The sequence below is a fragment of the Palaemon carinicauda genome, chromosome 8 (genome assembly GCF_036898095.1).
Source record: "Palaemon carinicauda isolate YSFRI2023 chromosome 8, ASM3689809v2, whole genome shotgun sequence".
Taxonomy (NCBI): domain Eukaryota; kingdom Metazoa; phylum Arthropoda; class Malacostraca; order Decapoda; family Palaemonidae; genus Palaemon; species Palaemon carinicauda.
In genome coordinates this window covers 14,763,971-14,785,455 of record NC_090732.1, presented here as the reverse complement: position 1 = coordinate 14,785,455, position 21,485 = coordinate 14,763,971, and the positions used below count along the sequence as shown (strand labels likewise).

Genomic DNA, 21,485 nt, shown 5'->3' with positions numbered 1-21,485 from the left:
CCAAGATCCTGGCAAACTTCGAGGAGTCTGTCTCGGTGGCGAAGAAGGGTTGCCTCCGAGTCTGCTAGGATCAGCCAGTCGTCCAGATAACGAAGGAGACGGATGCCGATCCTGTGGGCCCACGAAGAGATAATGGTGAATACTCTGGTGAACACCTGAGGAGTTGTGGAGAGACCGAAACACAGCACCTTGAACTGGTAGATCTTGTTGTCTAAGCAAAATCTCAGGTACTTCCTTGAAGACGGATGGATTGGGATCTGGAAGTACGCGTCCTTCAGGTCCAGTGTGCACATGAAGTCTAGTGGTCTCATCGCAAGTCTGACCGTGTCTGCCGTCTCCATGCTGAACGGAGTCTGCTTGACAAACCCGTTCAGGGTCGAGAGGTCGATGACTGGTCTCCAGCCTCCAGACGCCTTTCTCACAAGAAAGAGTCGACTGTAGAAGCCTGGGGACCCGTCTACAACCTCCTGGAGAGCACCCTTCTCCAACATGGTCTGGACTTCGGCCCGGAGGGCCTGCCCTTTTGCCGATCCCATGGCAAAAAGAGCTCAACGACACTAGATTCGCTGTCGGGGGAGGTAGAGAGGCTGTGAACGGGACGCGATAACCTAGAGAGATCATGGAGATCGTCCAGGCATCCGCCCTGAGTTGCTGCCACCTTGTCGCACAACTCTGTAGGCATCCCCCCACTGGTGGACATGCAGGGGGATTGCCAACCCTAGCGCTTCCGGCCTCGGCTGGTACCTCTAGGGTTTTTGCCTCCCCTGGAGGACTTCTTGGCAGGAAAGGGCTTAGACACCTTGGGCTTCGCTGTGGTCGTCTTCTTTGTGTCCTTAGCCGGACGGGGCTGCTGGATTGCTGGAGGTTTGTAGGGCCTCGATGTCAGGGCCCTGTGGATGAGAGAATCCTGGTTGGACTTCCTCCACCTCTCAGCAGTGAGCTCCACGTCCTTAGGCTCAAACAGGCTCTTACCGAGAACGGAAGAGTGTCTGAGCCTGCTAGCCTCAGCACTGGGTACCTTATGATGGAGCCTCTCGGCCACAGCGTCCCGACGCTTGAGGATCGTATTGGCCCACAAGCTCGAGACTTGGTGGGCCAGAAACTCAATGGTCCGTGTGCCCGAGAGAAGAAAGGTTTCTAGCGCTTTCCTGGTGCTTTCTTTGGAGAGGTCCTCGGACCGCACCAGGATGCCCAGAGACCCCAGCCAGATGTCGAGCCACGAAGTCGCCTGCATGGCGCACTTGGTGACCTTCTCCTGGCTTAGGATCTCAGTGGCTGAGAAGGACACGTGCCGGTTGGAGAGTCTCTCAAGAGGGACTCCCCCTGTGAGTTCTTCCACGGAGTGGTGTAAGGGAAGACTCAGACAAGACTCCTCAAGGATCACGAAGTACCTCCTCTGGTGGACTCGAGGAGGAGGGAGGAGCTTATTACCAGCACTCGATCTGCTGGAGGAGGCAAGCTCAGAGAGCTGGCCCTCAACCTTGTCCCTGACACTCTTCATCCCCTGAGACCAGGGCAAAGCTGCACTGGCCCTAGAGGGTTTCTGGGTGTTCTTCCCTTCACGAGGTGGGACCTCAGGGTCTGGGATCCCATTAAGGTTCCTAATGAGGGTCAGGACTTGCCAGAACGCATGTTCTGACTCCTGGTGCTCTCCTCCCGAAGGACTGGCAGCGAAGTCTCCCGTCCCCAGTGGCTCTTCCTGGGGGGACACGTGGACATCCTCGACGGCTCTAGACAGTTCCTGCCTGATCCTCGCTGACGATTTGGGAATCATCTTAGAGTCCTTAGGCTCCCTCCTGGGCGGGATACAGGACTCGAGCAGCGAAAGGGGCAGGCTCTTCTCTACCTCTGGACGAGAAGACCTCTCGGGGAGAGGCGGAACCTCCCCCATTGGTGCGATGGGGGAGTGGTCCGGCTCATCCGACTCTCCTGAGGAGGGGTAATCCTCCTCCGCAGGGGAGGGCGAGAAGGTCTGGGGGGGAGAAGGAGCCTTGCGCAAGGATCTGCGCGGAGACAGAATAGGCCTCGGAGGAGGTTCCACGGGAGAGACTCCTCTCTTCCTCTTCAGAGGGGAGGAAGCTGCCGCTGGTTCGTGGCCCGAATCAGAGAGGGCGGGCTTAATAGCCTGCACAAGGGCTCTGACTAGGGTGCCGAACCAGGGCTGCTGTCTGACAGTCGCGCTGTCAGACACCCCCTCTGGAGGGAAGGGGATCGAGGGATCCCTAGGAGGAGTCGACAAACGAGGGTTCGCCTGCAGGGCTGAAAGAGAAGAGTCCCTAGACCTGTCCGGGAAGCGCCCCTCCTCCGGCGAGCGCGCTGGTCTGCGCTTGCGGGGAAGCGTACGCGACGAAGAGGAGTCCGCCTGGCGGCACTCGCGCTGGGGCTCATAAGCTGGGCCCTGGTCAGGGTCGCGCGTGAATGGCTGGCGCGATACTGGAATCTCGCAACCGCGCGGTTGGGGGCGGGCGCGAGGGCGCGATGGCGCGCAGACGGGAATTTAGGAGCGATGGCGTGATGGCGATAGCACGGGCGCGTGGGCGCGCAGCAGCTGGAGCGGGAGCGGGGTCGCGAGAGCGCGTAGGCGATGGCGAGGGCGTGTAGCGAGCAGGTGCCGGCGCAAGAGTCGGCCGAACGCGCGGGCGCGCAGCGACCTGGTGCGGCCCCGAAGGGCGCGAGATAACGGGGGCGCCTGAGCGCGTGTCCGGAAGAACCGGCCGAGGGCGCGTTGGCACGGAGGTTGGCGCTGGTCGGATAAGACCAGCATACTCGCCTGTGGGCGCGTTGGTCGTGCCGGCGATCGTGGGCGCACATGGCGCGCATCAGGATGCGGTCGCACCGGAGTGCGGTGTTGCGGCGGCCGCGCAGGGCGTACCATTGGATGAGGATGCTCTGGTGTTCGCTGAAGGGCTACCTTGGTCGCCTTAAATACAGGAACGGGGCGTGTAGCAGCAACAGGGCGCATTACCGGAGCGTCGTGCGCGGTTGCATCAGATGCAAGCTCGCGCGGTCTGAAGGGAGAGCCCAGAGGCGGCCGTGAGCACCCGTGCGCTAACTTGGGAGCCTCCTGGGCGACGCGCTGAGATGTCGCAGCGCGTGGGCGCTGGAGCTGGAACCGCGCGTTGCGCGTCTCCCCAGACGGGCGCGACGAGTCCGTAGGAACCTGTGGGCGCCTGTGCGCCAGCTTATGTGCCTCCTGAACCGCGCGTGACGATGCAGGAACTGGAGGGCGCCGAGGCGCTGGAGGGCGCGTGAGCGCAGGTGGCCGCTGGGGCACCGGTGGACACGTATGCGCAGGTGAGCGCAGGAGCGCCGTATCAGGAACTGCTGGTGGGCGCGATGGCGCAGGTGGCCGCTGGGGCACCGGTGGGCGCATATGCGCAGGTGAGCGCTGGCGCGCTATCTCAGGAACTGCTGGAGGGCGCCGGGCCGCCGAAGGGCGTGGGAGCGCAGGGGGACCCTGGCGCGTAACAGGAATGGAGGCACGAACGCCTGAGGGTGAGCGCCGAGGCGCTAAGTCAGGAACAGCAGCATCATCAGCAGGCGAGCACTCAGGCGGTGCCTGGCGCTTGAGGGCAAGAGGCGCAGTTTTGCGCTCAAGACCCTTCAGCCCCGAAAGGCCCGGAGACTGCGCAGTAGCAGTATCAGGTGGCGCGTCACGCTCATCAGGAACTCTGGAAGTGGATGGTCTGGGCGACAGGTCATAATGTCCCAAAGGACGACCATCCTCTGAAGGGGATCGCGAACGATCCCCGGAGAGGTCTTGGTTGGTAGCTGGCAGGACAGGAGAACGGCGAGTCTTCTCCTCCGCAGAGGATTGTGGCGACGACGAGCCGAAGATGCGCCTCTTAACCCCCTTGTAAGGGGAAGGAAGGCCTCTACGGCAAAGGGGAGGACGAGCCTTCCGCTTTATACGCCCACAAGGGGCCGTGGGATCAGCAAACTGACCATCGATGGGCCTTCGAAGAGGAGTCTCTGTAAGCGAACTCCCCCGAGGGGGAGAATCGCCGGCAGGAGAGACCGTGGGACTTAGATCCTCCCTTGAAGGATGTTCGAAGGGAGAGTCTAAGCCTTCAGCTACCTCAGCCACAGGAACGGGAGTTTGGCTAGACCCACGGGATGTCTCCGTCACAACAACGTCAACCACAGACAGAGGATCTATCTCCGCTGTAGTTGGCGATTGTTTGACGGCTGCACCCAGTTTGATCATGTCAAACAGGGCTTCCTTGGAGGGCGAACCCTGAAGCCCCAAGGAAGCCCAAAGTTGCAATAAATCATTGTTAGAAACAAAACCCTCCTCCGGGGGAGGAAGGGCAGCTGCCTCGCTATGGGAGGCAGCTGCCTCGTTATGGGAGGCAACTGCCTCTCCCGCACCCCGGAATCGGTCAAAAGCACAGCGGTCTACGCTACCACCCGCCGGCCTCTCGGAAGAGGCCACTCGAGGGGGAGCTTCGGAGGAGGAAAGGGCAACGGAAGAAGAAGTCCTGGAATTTTCTCTCTTCAGAGAAGCCTCTGAAGAAGGATCCCTTTTGGCCTTCTTATGGCGCCGTGCAAACCTCTCCTACTGGGAGGTAGAACACTCCCTACATTCAATACATACGTTACCGCTATCACACCGTTGGCCCCTACAGTGAGGACACAAGGTGTGGGGATCCGTGTCAACCGCCGACATAAAGGTCCCACAAGGGCGGCCAGGAAGTCCAGGGCAAGTACGCATAATGGCAGAGGCCAACTTCAGTCACACTGCGAAAAAGAAAAAGCAAAAAAGACAGATTAATTATGGTAGTCAAAGCGAGGGAGAGCACAGACAGGTCTGTTCTCTACCCGAGCCAAAAGTAAAGTGAGCCTTTCACCGGTGTGTGTGTGAGGGGGGGGTTAGCTAGCTACCCCTCCCTACCCCCCACTAACTAGTGGCGGGGTAGGAAACCCTCGTTAAAACTTTTATGGCTCGTCATTCAGCTACGCCGAAGTAATTACCCCAGGTAAATAGCGTAGTTTGTATTTCAGTTACAGAACAAAATGGCCTTAAAGTATATAAACTAAAGTGTCAGCAAATAAAATGCCTTTAGAGATGCCTGAGTGTCCCCTCAAGCAAAAGAACTCTAATCCAAGACTGTGGTACAAAACCTATAATAATAATAATAATAATAATAATAATAATAATGTCCTTGTGACTTTATTAGAAATATAAAGAAAAAATGATCATATAATACACTGATCTGCAATCATAGCGACAGATGTAACACTAAACATGATCAATTTTACTGAGGATTCACTATAAAATATGTAAATCCAAAGTACGGTATACAGTACATGATTAAATTTGACAATTCAAGTACAGTAACCTAAATGTGAACTACTGTTAATCATAACAAAATAGTCCACATGATCAACTGAAAGAGTGTGGCATATATATTAATTATCCTATACATCCCACTATGTTGTCCCTACCCATTGTAAATGGAGTGGGGAGGAGATGAAAGCCTATATACAGTCAGACCTCGATTATCGCGATAGTTAGGTTACAGGGACAGCGGCGATATGCGAAAATTTGCGAATAAATGTTACACTAGGGTGGGCTACCTTCCCCCTAACCTAAAAAGTCACTCCCCCTTGACATAAGCAGGTGTCCGAGCTGATAATTAACACAATAAATACTGCCTCATAGTTTTAATTTGGTTTCTACAACAGTTTATAATCATATGTACATTTTACAGAACATTTGCACACATGTACACTATGTACTGGAAACAGTAAGGTTACAGAACATTATTGTGCTAAGATAAACTTCGTAATCATCCCCTTACTGTTCTGTATAGCAAAAGTTATTCCTATCTAGTGTATACTGTACTGTAACCTAATACTCACTGATACTGTAACGTATATTACTGTAATATATGTACAGTAATATTACTACAGTACAGCTTAAGTGTACTTACTGTAAATGTTCGGTGTTTTCGCTCAAACGACTGTAGCCTACAACGCTACTCTAGAAGCATGATGCAACCTATGTGTTGTCTCTTGCGCAGTATGTTATCTATGCTTTCTTAAACAGAAATACAGCTTATTTTATAAACTAAAAACTTAAATATCTCGATAATAATTGTTTCTTTTAAATAAATAAACAAAAACTGCATTCTATCACTTTTCAACAGCTGATCTCTCTCTCTCTCTCTCTCTCTCTCTCTCTCTCTCTCTCTCTCTCTCTCATATTAGATTTTGTGTCGGAAGCATTATTGCATTCTAGTAAATTACGATTATTTAAATAGTTAATTGAGCTTTAAATAAACATATACCATATATTACCATGTAAAGGACGACCCCGTGTAAACAGCGAACCCCAAAATTTCCTTTTAAAAATAAGCATTTTGTAAAATTTCCTTGAAAAAAGGGATTTTGACGAAGGAAAAATCTATTTCTAGGGAGAGACCTGTAACGCCCGGTGAAAAGGGTCCTTCTTTACACTTTTCTAATATAAATCTTCCAAATATACTAGAGAAAGATAAAAGCATGGAATGCAGAGGTTACTACCCTCGCGCGATCACCTTGTGGGTGTCGTGTAATTAACAAGGGCGTGTGAAAACCACTATTCACAGGCAGTCTTCCATTTAGATAATCCCTTCATCAAAGGGGAGGGCCGTGACAGGCCCTAGAGAATACAGTTGGACTACCCCACCGACACCTACTACTCGCGCTCTCCAGGTCATCCTTCTGCAAGAACATATGGCTTGGCAAGGAAAGGGTGGGTCCGTACAAAAATAACCGGGAAGGGTCTCACCGGGCGTCACAGGTCTCTCCCCAGAAATAGATTTTTCCTTCATCAAAATCCCTTTTCTGGGTCGATCTGTGACGGCGGGTGAAAATGTACCAGAGAATGCCTTCCAAGCCCAATAAAGTAATAACATAATGCGGAGAATACAATCACCATGTACGACAATAGTATAATATAATAATGTAAGAAACGTCCAATTACCAACTAGCCAAATGACATAGCTAAATAACTAAGACGACAAGGAATCAACTGAGTGTCGAATCGCAAAAGGCATCAAACCTTACATGTCTAAGCATGTCTAAACCTTAAAGGAACGTTAACTACAATAACAGTTAAACCATAGGAATTAAACATGGCAAATATCATAGGGCTAACGAACTACCCAGGAGAGTGGCGACGTGGTGTGAGTGGCGGGTAGGAGGGAAAAGAGAAGAGATGGAAGAAAGGAAGAAGCAGAGATTAATGGAGAGGGAAAAGGCTCCCCGTTGCCATCGTCGGGTATTTAAGGGCCTGTAAGATCTTTAGATAGTGGCGTTTGACAACCATAGGGGATTTCCAACCCGTATATTTTTTAAAAATCATCAAAGTCCCTGTTCTGGAAGTAATTGATGTAGGTATCTACTGTCCGTATATCATGAGCCTGGGGAAATGATTCCGGATTAGTATGTTTAAAGAAGTAGAGGATTTGTTGCCTGATACCGTGAATGGAAATAGTACCTCCTTGTTCCCCGATAACCAAGGGGCCAGACGAGCGGGTGGCAGTTCTAGCTAAAAAAGGCCTTGAGAGTAGTAACTGAACACAGAGAAAAGATCCTGGGGAAGAAGAATAATCTTCCGAGGGGAGCACCTATTTTGCGGATCCTCATTTCTTAGCTAGGAAAGCATTGTCTGGAGAAAGGAGTTCTTCGGCTGAAGGGAGGAAATCTATGTTTTCCGGGTTCGTGAGAGAGCTGCTAGTTCTGATATTCCATCACCTGAGGCCAAAGCCGTTAGAAATAAAGTCTTCCTAAGAAGAGTGATAAGAGCAGGATTCATTGTCCGTGTCCGGCGCAAGTTTTGAGGACTCAGTTCATAGACCAGAGTATTTTGTGGCCGAACCGAAGGTCAAAGCCTAGCACATGTTTTTGGAATAGATGAGAAATAGGAATCAGCTAGGTTAATGTTAAACCCAACAAGGAAGATCTTCTTCAAAGCTGACTTGATGGTGGTTAAAGTGCTAACTGTTAGGCCTTTGCCAAATAAGAACCTCAAGAAAGAGATGTCTATATTCGGAGACATACGAGTATGGTCTGAACTCTTAGGGAATCTGCTAGTTGTTAACGGCCGAATCATATTGGCGAATTGTCGAGTCCCTTTTGTCTGATTCGATGAAGAGATCGATTTCTGGTTCAATGTTCGCGTCTCTCCGAGCTGCAAACTTCCTGTAGTCCACAAAGTCAGAGTTTTGGCTATCCTTGAGCAATCTGACACTGAGTTTGGATTACTTGAGTCAGTTTGGGGAACGGAATCCGGAAGGGACGGAGTTTCAACTCGACGAGGAGAGGAAACCAACTGTTCTTGGCCAGTGAGGTGGTACTAAAGCCACTGCCCCCTGGAAGGAGCGTAGTTTGTGTAAAAGTCTCATTAGAAGATTCACTGGGGGAAATAGGTAAACCTTCTTCTAATGGTTCCTGAGTATCCACCGGAATGAAATTGTCTAGAGACCATTCTGAATCCAGTGGTTTCGTCCTGGCTAGTGAGTCCGCTCTCACATTCTGGACTCCCGCAAGGTGAGTTACTGACAGGATCCAGTTCTTTCCTGTTGGCCAGGCGAAGATAGTGACCAGGATCCGATTCAGGTTGGGTGACTTGGATCCTCCCCTGTTGACGCAGCGTACTACGTCTGTGCTGTCTGACACTAATCTGATGTGGCTCGACCTCGGAGGAGAGAGTCTCTTCAGGGTCAAGAACACTGCCATGGCTTCGAGAACATTGATATGGGTCTGTTTCATGGCGGGTGACCAAGACCCCTGAAACACCTGATGTTCGGAGTAATCCCCCCATCCACTTAGAGGCGCGGCTGTATGGAATGTCTCTTGTGGAGGTGGGAATTGTAGAGGAACCGATTTGGAGAGGTTCTTCGGTACGGACCATGGGCGTAGTCTCATTTTCAAGACAGAGGGGATCTTCGAGACCTTGTTTCTTAAAGGTACTGTAGCTCTCTTTCTCCAAACTCGATTGATGTCTTTGAATTTTTGTTATTGAAGTGAATTGGAGAAGGCCGATGATACTTTCTAAGGTTCTTCTGGACATCTGTTTGTGTTTGAGAAAGTTCTTGATCTTGGAAGCTATTCCTCTTACCTTTTTGGAAGGGAGAGACAACGTGTGCTTCGAAAGGTCCCACTGAATGTCTAACCATTCCAAGTGGCCTGATGGTTGCAGGCGAGACTTTTGGAGATTGACCCGAAATCACAGGTTGTCGAGAAATCGAAGTACTTCCTTCGTAGCTCTGTTGCCTTCTATGGCCGACCGGGCCCAAATGAGCCAACCGTCCAGATAAGCCATGATCTGTATCTCTTGGTTCCTGAGTTGTTCTAACACTGTCTCTCCCAGTTTCGTGAATATCCTGGGATCAATGTTGAGGCCGAAGGGCATGTCTTGAACGCAAAGGTTTTCCTGCCTAGGCGGAAACCCAAATAAGAAGAGAAGTTTCGAGCTATAGGCACATGATAATAGTCGTCGGTAAAATCGACAGAGGTGGTGACAGCCCCACGGGGAAGTAAGGTCCGTACCTGAGAGATAGTCAACATCCGGAACTTGTCGCAGAGAATGTAAGAGTTTAGCTTTGACAAGTCCCGGTCCACTCTCAATGCCGACAAGCCTTTCTTCGGAATTGTGAACAGGCGGCCTTGGAACTTCGGTGATCGGTCCCGTTTGATTGCTTTCTTCTTGAGTAACTCTGTGGTGTACTCTTTCAGGATGGGAGTGGATTTCTGGGAGAAGGTCACTGGTGGAGGAGGAGGACCTTGTGGCCATTTCCACCTCAAACCTTTAGAGATTAGGCTATGAGCCCACGGACCGAAGGTCCAATGGTCTTGAAAGTGGTAAAATCTCTAACCTACCGGGACCACCTCGTTGTGAGGGAGTGAACCTAGGTCCTTTCCTTCCGCGAGCCCCCTTTTTTCTAGGTCCGCCTCGATGGCGGAACTGTCTTCTACTCCTGTATCTTCCTCTCTGGTGTCCACGAAAGGAACCTGAGGGTTCGGAGCTAGGGGTTGGGCTGTGTACCTGGGGAATCAGTGAGGTAGCCCACCTGATGAGGGGGGATCCGGATGCATAGGCGTCGAATCAGAGGAAGACTGTTGACGAGTGGGTAACTGACTATTGATGGCAGTGACCCCGGTTCGTTTTGTAGAGGGCAACTCTCTGCTTCTTCTTGAAGAAAGCTTGCTTTTGGTCTTCGACCTTCTTTCTGGCAGTGAGGCCCCGCCTTTCCTGCAATTTTGGGTTGCTCTCGTATCATCTTGTAGAACCTTGTTCACCTCCTCCTGAGGGAAGAGGGTTTTACCCCATCAGGAGGAAAGTATCAGCCTGCTCGATTCCTGTCTGATAGAGGCCTCAGACAGAACGTATTTCCTACAACTAACCCGATCAGACCACCAAATGTGTAGGTCGAATTGGAAGGGCAGAGATTGGCTCTTCATGAATATCCGAAACAAAGTCTCAGTGGGATAAATCGAGGCTAGGGTCTCCCCGAGGTGGGGTCCGGCTCTTTAAGAGCCGGCATGGCCGAACCTTCTTTGTCAGCTTGAATAGTAAGACCTGTCCATTTATCCGTAATAGGCAAGGCAACAATAAGAGCAGTTGTAGATATGGCGTATTCCCCATTGTGTGGGGTGAGCTTGGAATTAGCGTACCCCCCAGACCGACAACATCCTGGTCCAGACAGATCGGGCCTGCCCTTTAGGAAATAATACCGTTACCTTCGGTACCTTGTCTAACCTAACCAAGGCATGCTCTTTCAATCGAACGAATCCGTTGAATGGGAATTCTAGTCCGAGAGTAAATTCTAGGTCCTCCAGAGGACGGACGTCTATGCCATCCAGAGTTATGGTACCATCTATATATGGGACATGTGAGGCAAATTTCTATGTGTTGTTTTTATCTAAGGAGGTTACTTCGATATGCCTGGGGCTGTAGGGGGAGTCATCCGAGTTCCTGAACGGATCCGACTCACCACCATATCTTTAAGCTCTGTCATAGCCCCTTGGCTTGCCCTAGAATGTGTTGTATCTGCTCTTTAACCCTACCCCTGGCTTTTAGCAGTCACGGTTTTATGCAAGGTAATATGAACATCAGGATCCTTTGAGGGTCCTAGGTCGGTGACGCAGGTAATTGCAAAGCTGAAGGCTCAAAACTCATCATCACCTACCTGCCCGTCCATGGGGTCGATGTCCAACCCTAGAGAGGACACTCCGAGGAGATAGGGTCCTCTAGATGGAGCATTCCTTCCAAACCTTGATACCCAAGGGCGGAGAGCCGCTCTTGCAGGCCGGAGAGATTCATCATCATCCTGAAAGAAGTGAGGGGATTAGTGATGAAGGAGAAGACCGTTCTCCTCAATAAGCAAAGCATACATAAATCCGGATCAAATCAAATCATCGCCAAAGGATACCAAAAAGAAACATATTAGAACCAACTTACATCATGGGTCAGGAGTAGGGAGGACAGCTCGTAGCAGAGCGTGCATGACTCCGGGAACCATACCATGTAGGCGGACCTTCTGTAAAAGAAAGTAGACATAAGTCTGGATGTTCCTTGAAACTCTGGTTAGTGATCCTATTCACAGGCTGGGATCAACCGTATAACTATAACTAATAATAATGTTTATATTTATGCATATATTTAATTATAAATATGTATAAATATGGATAAATATCCATACAACATCGTGTTCAAATAGAAATAAATTTCTACTCAGTACTTGGGACCGAATGCTAGCCCCTTCTAATGAAAAGCCAAGTCGAAACCAACCATGCCATGAGAGGCTATCTACTGTTCCTTGAGACTCTGGTCAGTGAAAAGATGAATCAATAGAATACTAATATCCAGTAACCATGTAACATGTAACTATAAACCTCATCGGTAAAATAATGTTAACCCCGGTTCTGAACGTCTGAGTCAGGGGTGGCCAACCTATGGCGCATGCGCCAACAGTGGCGCATTGCATGATTACAAGTGGCGCACTATACCCCAAAGATAGTAAATTGAATGACTTTTCTTTAAAATTGCCAATTATGTTCATATATTTTCATTAGGACTTTCAAGAATAGCTAATGAATATTATCAACGCAAATTCAGTGTCATTAAAGTAAGTACAGTTTACTTTGTATTCATGTTAAATCCTTTCCTTTACAGCTAAAACAAAAGATTGGCCACCCGTGGTCTGAGTGATCTCTGTTGCCACCGGAGATCCGGTGACAAAGGTCCGCCATAGTGAAAACGTGAACATCAGAGGAAAGCTAATATTAACCTCAATGCTGAACGTCTGTGTGATATCCGGTTAAGCCGGAGATTTGATGAAAAGGGACCGTAATAACGAAATTGTGATTATTCACGAAAAAGGGTTCGTACCCTGGCTCTGATCGTCTGATTGATTTCTGTTTGTATCGCAGATCCGGTGACAAAGGTCTGTCATCGTGAAATCGTGACCCTCAGCAGTACGATAATATTAACCTCAATGCTGAACGTCTGTGTATCTCCAGTGAAGCCGGAGATTCGATGTAAAAGGACCGTAATAATGTAATTGTGATCAATCATGACAAAGGTTCGTGTGCAAAAGGCCTCAGCTGGAGTCTGAGTGCCAGATTTCACTGTTGCACTCCAAATATCTGACTAGTTCTCACCCAATGAGTATCCATTATAGCGGAGTATAACTCAAGGCGGAGCTAAGGGTGTCGGCATAAAGCGATCCCAAATAATGACTCATACACTAACGTAACCTATTAATAGTGCTAGCTCTATTAACAGTAACCACATCAATAAAACGTGAATATCATTAAACGTAATATCATCAACCCGGAGAATAAGAGGAGGCAGGAATAACTCGTGATCGTATAAAACGGAAACGGGAAATCCACCTCCTCTACTCGAGCTTAATAAAGAAAACGAGAGAAGGGGTATCTCGTAACTGTAGTAACAGAAAACGAGCACTCTATGCTCACGCTCTCAAGGTTACATAATACAGAACCAAAATCACACAATAATATGATAAGAATAATGATAAAATTGTAATAACCAAGAACGAAGAATAACGACAACGTAACAAATAAACATAAAGATATAGTCTAAAACGAGCACCTTCCTGAGGCGTGTACATAACTATAACAAAGACTAGATCGATATTCTTCGTCCAAATTGGACTCGCTAGCAAATAAATACCATAGTAAAAACCAATAATCAATAATGATAATAAAAATGGTCATAAAACGTAAGTGATATAACCTAGATGACAGAGTACCAGATGGGCAATATCAACTTGAAAAACTACCGAATCGAACAAAACCAAAATGGCTGCCGTCACCGAGGACGGCCAAGCCTCTTCCAAAATTAAAATCCACATTACTGGAAAGAGAACAAATGCCCGGTACTGAAAAAACTGTCAAAACAAACTATGATACTTAACATTGGTAAAGGTGAAGTAGCAGCGTCAGTCATGTTGAATTAACGACAATCACTTGCAAAAACACCGAGCACAAAAAAATTACGACTTTGCGGGCAAGTCCAAAACAGAAGGATGACCTGGAGAGCGCGAGTAGTAGGTGTCGGTGGGGTAGTCCAACTGTATTCTCTAGGGCCTGTCACGGCCCTCCCCTTTGATGAAGGGATTATCTAAATGGAAGACAGCCTGTGAATAGTGGTTTTCACACGCCCTTGTTAAATACACGACACCCACAAGGTGATCGCGCGAGGGTAGTAACCTCTGCATTCCATGCTTTTATCTTTCTCTAGTATATTTGGAAGATTTATATTAGAAAAGTGTAAAGAAGGACCCTTTTCACCGGCCGTCACAGATCGATCCAGAAAAGGGGTTTTTATCATATACTCCATGTAATGAATGGACAGCAATTTCAAGGCCAGCCTGTTACTGCACTTTGGCTATAAATATTTTATCACACACATATTATAATCTTTATTCATAATAACATCTTTACTTGAAGCTCTTAGTATGATTGGTTATTACTTGCATGAATAAATGCGTTTGTTTCTTCGTCATACTCGGTGATGAAACGTAAAAAATTTTTTTGTTTTAGGTGGTATTTTTAAGAAAAACATGGCATAAAATCACTCTTACTTCATTCATGTTGAATTTCTAACCTATTCACAGATGTTTAAATACATTCGTTTGTTCGTCATGATTGGGGACGGAACGTAAAATAAGCTATGGTTTCGGGTTTAGGTGGCGTGTTTAGCAAAAGTATGATATAAAATCACCTTTATTTAATTTATATTGGTTTTCTAAGTATACAGCAAAAGCATTTCAACCAATTTAGACACGGAGGACGATGACAGTACTACTGTGTTTGTAGTGCAAACGAAAGCAACGAAGATTATCCCTAAGACGATGGTGTCCTGATGAATTTTTTAAACACTTTTTAATAGTTCAAATGGCAGTGTTGATTTTGATGGTTTTAAATTTCAAGTTTATTGAATTAAATTTTTTTCTCTTTTTTAAACTTGTTTGCATCATTGTTTTCCTGCATACAATAGTGTAGGTACCAATAACCTGCAAACTATTAATGTAAACATTCCTAGTTGTCCAAAACAAGTGATCATATCAGCTGATCTGATCACGGCACCCAAAATACTTAGCTTGATAAAACACACCCGAAATTTAAAACAAAACCACATAAATGTTTTAATAAATAAAGCACAATTAACTATTTAAATAATAGTAATTTTCTTAAATGCGATAATGCTTTCGAAACGAAACCGAATATTTCCTGAGAGAGAGAGAGAGAGAGAGAGAGAGAGAGAGAGAGAGAGAGAGAGAGAGAGAGAGAGAGAGAGAGAGAGAGAGAGATGCAAATCATTCATATCCTCTCTCTCTCTCAAATAAAAGAAATCTTTGTTTCTTTGCTAAGTCTCTATTGAGGCTTTATAATCAAGCACCACAGAGCTAAAAACTATAAAATATCGTGCATTTGATCCGAAAATTGAGGTTGACGACAGACTAGGCACTGTTGATCAGCTGATTTGAATGTAAACAATGCACAAGATTATAATTCGCTAGGTATTGAATTATAAATTTGATACTAAGGTGTAAATATTACATCCATTATTATTGGATACAGTTAAGTGAAACACCAGTTTAATCAAAATCCGGTCTATTTCAAATATAGCTGTAATATTTTACACAGTAAATGGATACACACTGTACAGAGAGAGCTAGGGTAGTGGCGCGCAGCGCTCCCAGTGTAAAGGAGCGCGGGCTATTTGAAATCATTGCCCAGCTTGAATTTCATTGCGATTTTTATGAATATTTATTCAATAGGTACTGCATTGTTCTTGGCCACCCCAATGCTGTTGCCAACTATTAGAAATCAAATTCCTACAGTTAGGTAAACAATAACCCAATTTTTTTTTCTTTTTTTTAAACCTTTTGTCCGCGATAAACCAAAATCGCGAAGTAAGAAACCACGATTAACGAGGTCTGACTGTACTCCACACTTAACACAAAAATACCTAGTGTCAATAATTAGACTGTTTTGGGGACTAAATACATGGATAATAGTCGTTAAAAAACTTGCACACTAATATTGTAACCAAAACATTAGGACTTCTCATTTTCCTTACTTTTCAAGTAGCAGGAAATAAAAGATTGCAATTCAGTGATAATTATCTTAACATGCACATCTGAACTATGCTCTAAAGCAATTAAGACATCTCACATATTTGGGAGCTAATTTCAATTTGGCCCAACTCTGAATTGGTAGTGGTAAAACAAAACAAACACTGGCTTTCAGTCAAGGAATCAAACTCTTGCCTCCAGCATGACAGGCGGAGATATTAAGCAGTAACATAATAAAGCATTTGAAAGCAGAAGACATCTTGATAATTGTCACATAAAATCCTATATAAAAAAATAGCGTACAAGTATTATAAAATAACACTAAAATACCCCGAACTATGTGAGAGAGACAAATGTCAGTCAAAAGCTATGAACAACATAGATTATGAGATCATGAGGTAGGGCAAACATCCTGAACCAACGGACATAATTCAGATTCACATTCTGGTAAATTGGTCATGCACTGGGTATGTCCCCTGGGAGGAGGGTACAGGGCATTGAGAGAGAAGATTTTCAGTTTTCAATCTAAGGTCTAGAAGCCAATGTTTTGTAGATACAGTATAAACATCATGACTTACAAGTAAGCTTTCTGGAAATAAATTAACAAACAGCAATAGTTGGTCACAATAAAGCTGGCTACTTCTAACATGAACTCTACAACTACAAAGTATCTATCCATTCATTGTATAAATCACTAATTAACATTTACTGAAAGAACTGGCAATTAGTAAAAATTATAACATCAAAATTGATAAGCACTATAATATAGATCTCAACCAATACACATACCTAGTAAATGAACACACCAGTGAAAGCCTATAGTGAAGAAATTAAATGATAAATAACTGAAGATCAAAAGAAAATAGATAATAAGACTACTGCTGTCTGAGAGACTGGTGAATCCAGGAACTTAATGGACTATGAAAACACCATCTACAGTATATGATAATCAATTGTTATATAAAAAATAAAAGCTCTAAAGTACTGTAAAAATAAAAGCTCACACATACCTGGTGAATTTCTTGTGAAGCATTTTTAACACTTCTTAAAGTTGGTGTCCCATCCTTGTATTCAATAAACTCTTGAAATTCATGATTGCTCGCTACCTTTGGTTTCCGGGAATCACACATAGAAGGCAGTATGGATGGATCTATTGAAGTAAAATTAAGAAAATGGCAATCATTTTTTTTCCCAAAACATTTGACTTATTGAATTTTATATCAGATTTCTACCCACAATCAACTCAATTTCCAAGAGAGCAAAACTTTAATTTTTTAAACTAAATAATCAATTTATTAACATATCCCTAAATAAATTTTTTCCAAGTTTGATATCATAAATGAAATGGCAAAATGAAATTGATGTGTTTCAATATTCAAAATCCTAACAAAAATTAAATATTCTTACATATAATTGTACAGTATACTGTATATGTGTCCTAAAACAAAAGTTCTGTGCCTGAAGCTTCTTGGACTCAAATGGTTTTTAAGATGATATAACTTTTTCATAAATTATGAACCTCTTGTTTTAAAATTAAAACAATTAGGAGTAGGCGAGTCTTATTTTAGCATTATTATTTGAATTTTTAAGTAATAGAATGCAGAGTAGTGGTTTGCGGGCACCAGAGTGAGCATAGAAATGTAATATCTTGTATTCCTCAGGGTAGCGTTCTGGGCCATTACTTTTCACACTATATACAGATATGTGATTTGACCTTGAAAACAAGCTCATTGCCCAGGTAGATAATGCTACTCTTTTTGCATCAATTCTATCTCCTGAATATAGGTTTGGGGTTACTGAATCCCTTAACAGAGATCTAGCTAAAATTAGAGCATGGTGCAAATTATGGGAAATGAAGTTGAACCTTAATAAAACTCTCAAGTGTGATTGTAAGTAGTTTGAGGACGGTGACTCCTCAACATCCAGCCCTCTGCATTGATAACATTTCTTCAACTATATAAAACTACTTATTTTTCAAATTTAGGTGTGATTATTGATTGCAAATTTACTTTTGGGAAACACTTCCATTTTGTTTCTCCTTCAATTGGACAAAAAAATTGGCTTATTGAGAGTCTTTTGAGATTTTCAGTGATTAATCAATTCTGAAGAAATTTTCAATTCTTTCACTCAACCGGTTTTCATGTATTGTTCTCCTGTCTGGTCTTCAGCTGTTGACTTCCATCTTAATTAGTTGGACAAAAACTTGCAGTTTAATAAATTTCTTATTTGTGATGTGAATATCAATCTCTGACACCGTCGTTCCGTTAGTTCTTCAAGGATGTTCCAAAAAATTTTTCATAATTATAACTATCCTTTGCATTCAGATCTTACCATCTTGCATATAGTACAAAGTATGCAAATAATTATAAGTCTTGCCTTCTCCACCATGTTGTACAATAGTACTGTACACAATATTTTAGAAGTTTTATTCCAGTTGTGACTTGATTGTGGAAGGATCTTCCTCATCTGGCAGTTGAATCAGTGCAACCTCAGAAGTTCAAACTTGCAGTGAATGTTTTTATGTAGAACAAGTTGACATAAGTCTCTCTTTATGATTATATAGGACAGACCTATTTTAACATTGTTACTAACCTTAAGATATCTTACATTTTTTACTCTTTACCTCTCATATATAGTTTATTTTTTCCTTTTCTCACTGGGTTATTTTCCCTGCTGAAGCCATGGAGATAGTAGCATTCTGCCTTTCGAACTAGGTTTGTAACTTAGTTACTACTACTACTACTACTACTACTACTACTAATAATAATAATAATAATGATAATAATAATAATAATAATAATAATAATAATAACAACAATAACAATAACAATAATAATAATAATATACTGGCTGCCTCAGTGGCATTAATTTTATAAGACCCCTTTTCTAATGATCTAATCATCTCAACAGCACTACAATTTGCCAATAACTGTGCTATTCTCAATCTTAGAGAGGATATATATTCATCAGCAAATGAATGAATTCTTTACTTAAAAAAGTATTTAGTACATTTGAACATTTTATATGTATGAAGTCCAGGGGCATTCCAGGGTTCAGTGATTGATTTTTCTTTGTCGTTTCATGGGTGAAGTCAAATTGCAACGTGTTTCAAGCAGCAAGGTACGTCTGCTCATCATCAGGTTTGAAGTTAAACTGAAAAATTAAGGCTTCCTCTCTCCATATATCCCAAACAATTATAACATATCGTCCTCTGTTGAATTCCTTAAAACCATCAGACGCTTTTCTCCTCGGGTAAAAGCATCGTACCTTAGAGCATTAGTGGACCCTCCAGAACCGTGGAGGGTTGAAATATGTTATTTTGATAATAAAATAAATTTTTGAATATACTTACCCGGTGATTATAATAGCTGCAACTCTGTTGCTCGACAGAAAACTCTAAGGTAAAACTCGCCAGCGATCGCTACACAGGTTGCGGGTGTGCCCAACAGCGCCATCTGTCGTCCAGATACCCAGTACTCAATGTAAACAAAGACTCAATTTTCTCCTCGTTCCACTGCGTCTCTATTGGGGAGGAAGGGAGGGTCCTTTAATTTATAATCACCGGGTAAGTATATTCAAAAATTTATTTTATTATCAAAATAACATTTTTCAATATTTAACTTAGCCGGTGATTATAATAGCTGATTCACACCCAGGGGGGTGGGTAGAGACCAGCAATATATGTTTACATTATTATGAGCTAAGAGTTTTTATTTCATTTTAGAAGTTATCAAAATAACAAAAACAAAATAAATAGGTACCTGGTAAGGAAGTCGACTTGAACAATTACTCTGCCTTTTTAAGTACGTCTTCCTTATGGAGCCTCGCGATCCTCTTAGGATGCTGAGCGACCCCTAGGAGCTGAAGTATCAAGGGTTGCAACCCATACAACAGGACCTCATCAAAACCCCTAATCTAGGCGCTCTCAAGAAATGACTTTGACCACCCGCCAAATCAACCAGGATGCGAAAGGCTTCTTAGCCTTCCGGACAACCCAAAAACAACAATAAAAACATTTCAAGAGAAAGATTAAAAGGTTATGGAATTAGGGAATTGTAGTGGTTGAGCCCTCACCCACTACTGCACTCGCTGCTACGAATGGTCCCAGTGTGTAGCAGTCCTCGTAAAGAGACTGGACATCCTTAAGATAAAAAGACGCGAACACTGACTTGCTTCTCCAATAGGTTGCGTCCATTATACTTCGCAGAGATCTATTTTGTTTAAAGGCCACGGAAGTTGCGACAGCTCTAACTTCATGTGTCCTTACCTTCAGCAAAGCTTGGTCTTCCTCACTCAGATGGGAATGAGCCTCTCGTATTAACAGTCTGATAAAATAGGATAAAGCATTCTTTGACATAGGCAAAGATGGTTTCTTAACTGCACACCATAAAGCTTCAGACAGGCCTCGTAAAGGTTTAGTTCGTTTTAAATAGAACTTAAGAGCTCTCACAGGGCATAAGACTCTTTCTAGTTCATTGCCAACCAAATTCGATAAGCTTGGAATATCGAACGATTTCGGCCAAGGTCGAGAAGGCAGCTCGTTTTTGGCTAGAAAACCAAGTTGTAGTGAACATGTAGCCTTTTCTGATGAAAATCCGATGTTCTTGCTGAAGGCATGAATCTCACTGACTCTTTTAGCTGTGGCTAAGCATACCAGGAAAAGAGTCTTTAAGGTGAGATCTTTCAGGGAGGCTGATTGTAGCGGCTCGAACCTGTCTGACATGAGGAATCTTAGTACCACGTCTAAATTCCAACCAGGTGTAACCAAACGACGCTCCTTCGTGGTCTCAAAAGACTTAAGGAGGTCCTGTAGATCTTTATTGTTGGAAAGATCTAAGCCTCTGTGACGGAAGACTGATGCCAACATGCTTCTGTAACCCTTGATAGTGGGAGCTGAAAGTGATCGTTCTTTCCTCAGGTATAAGAGGAAGTCAGCTATTTGAGTTACAGAGGTACTGGTCGAGGATACAGATACTGACTTGCACCAGTTTCGGAAGACTTCCCACTTCGATTGGTAGACTCTAAGGGTGGATGTTCTCCTTGCTCTAGCAATCGCCCTGGCTGCCTCCTTCGAAAAGCCTCTAGCTCTCGAGAGTCTTTCGATAGTCTGAAGGCAGTCAGACGAAGAGCGTGGAGGCTTTGGTGTACCTTCTTTACGTGTGGCTGACGTAGAAGGTCCACCCTTAGAGGAAGAGTTCTGGGAACGTCTACTAGCCATCGAAGTACCTCGGTGAACCATTCTCTCGCGGGCCAGAGGGGAGCAACTAGCGTCAACCTTGTCCCTTCGTGAGAGGCGAACTTCTGCAGTACCTTGTTGACAATCTTGAACGGTGGGAATGCATATAGATCTAGATGTGACCAATCTAGGAGAAAGGCATCTATATGAACTGCTGCTGGGTCCGGGATTGGTGAGCAATATATTGGGAGCCTCTTGGTCATCGAGGTTGCAAAGAGATCTATGGTTGGCTGGCCCCAAGTGGCCCAAAGTCTCTTGCATACATCCTTGTGGAGGGTCCATTCTGTTGGAATTACTTGTCCCTTCCGACTGAGACAATCTGCCATGACATTCAAGTTGCCTTGGATGAACCTCGTTACTAGCGATATGTTTAGACCTTTTGACCAGGTGAGCAGGTCCCTTGCGATCTCGTACAACGTCAGTGAGTGGGTCCCTCCTTGCTTGGAGATGTACGCCAAAGCCGTGGTGTTGTCCGAGTTCACCTCCACCACTTTGCCTTGAAGGAGAGACCTGAAGCTTTTCAAGGCCAGATGTACTGCCAGTAGCTCCTTGCAGTTGATATGCATTGTTCTTTGACTCGAGTTCCATATTCCCGAGCATTCCCGACCGTCTAATGTCGCGCCCCAGCCTACGTCCGATGCGTCCGAGAA

At 44.9% G+C, this 21,485-nt stretch overlaps 1 protein-coding gene across 3 annotated transcripts in view; it reads right to left on the bottom strand.

The window, feature by feature from the left end:
• LOC137645670 (uncharacterized) overlaps window positions 1-21,485 on the bottom strand; it is a 180,494-nt gene that overhangs the window by 84,872 nt on the left and 74,137 nt on the right. For all 3 annotated transcript variants that reach the window (XM_068378511.1, XM_068378510.1, XM_068378512.1), the window contains exon 7: window positions 16,610-16,749. In XM_068378511.1, the coding sequence (XP_068234612.1) occupies window positions 16,610-16,749 (140 nt within the window). The remainder of the gene's footprint in view (window positions 1-16,609; window positions 16,750-21,485) is intronic.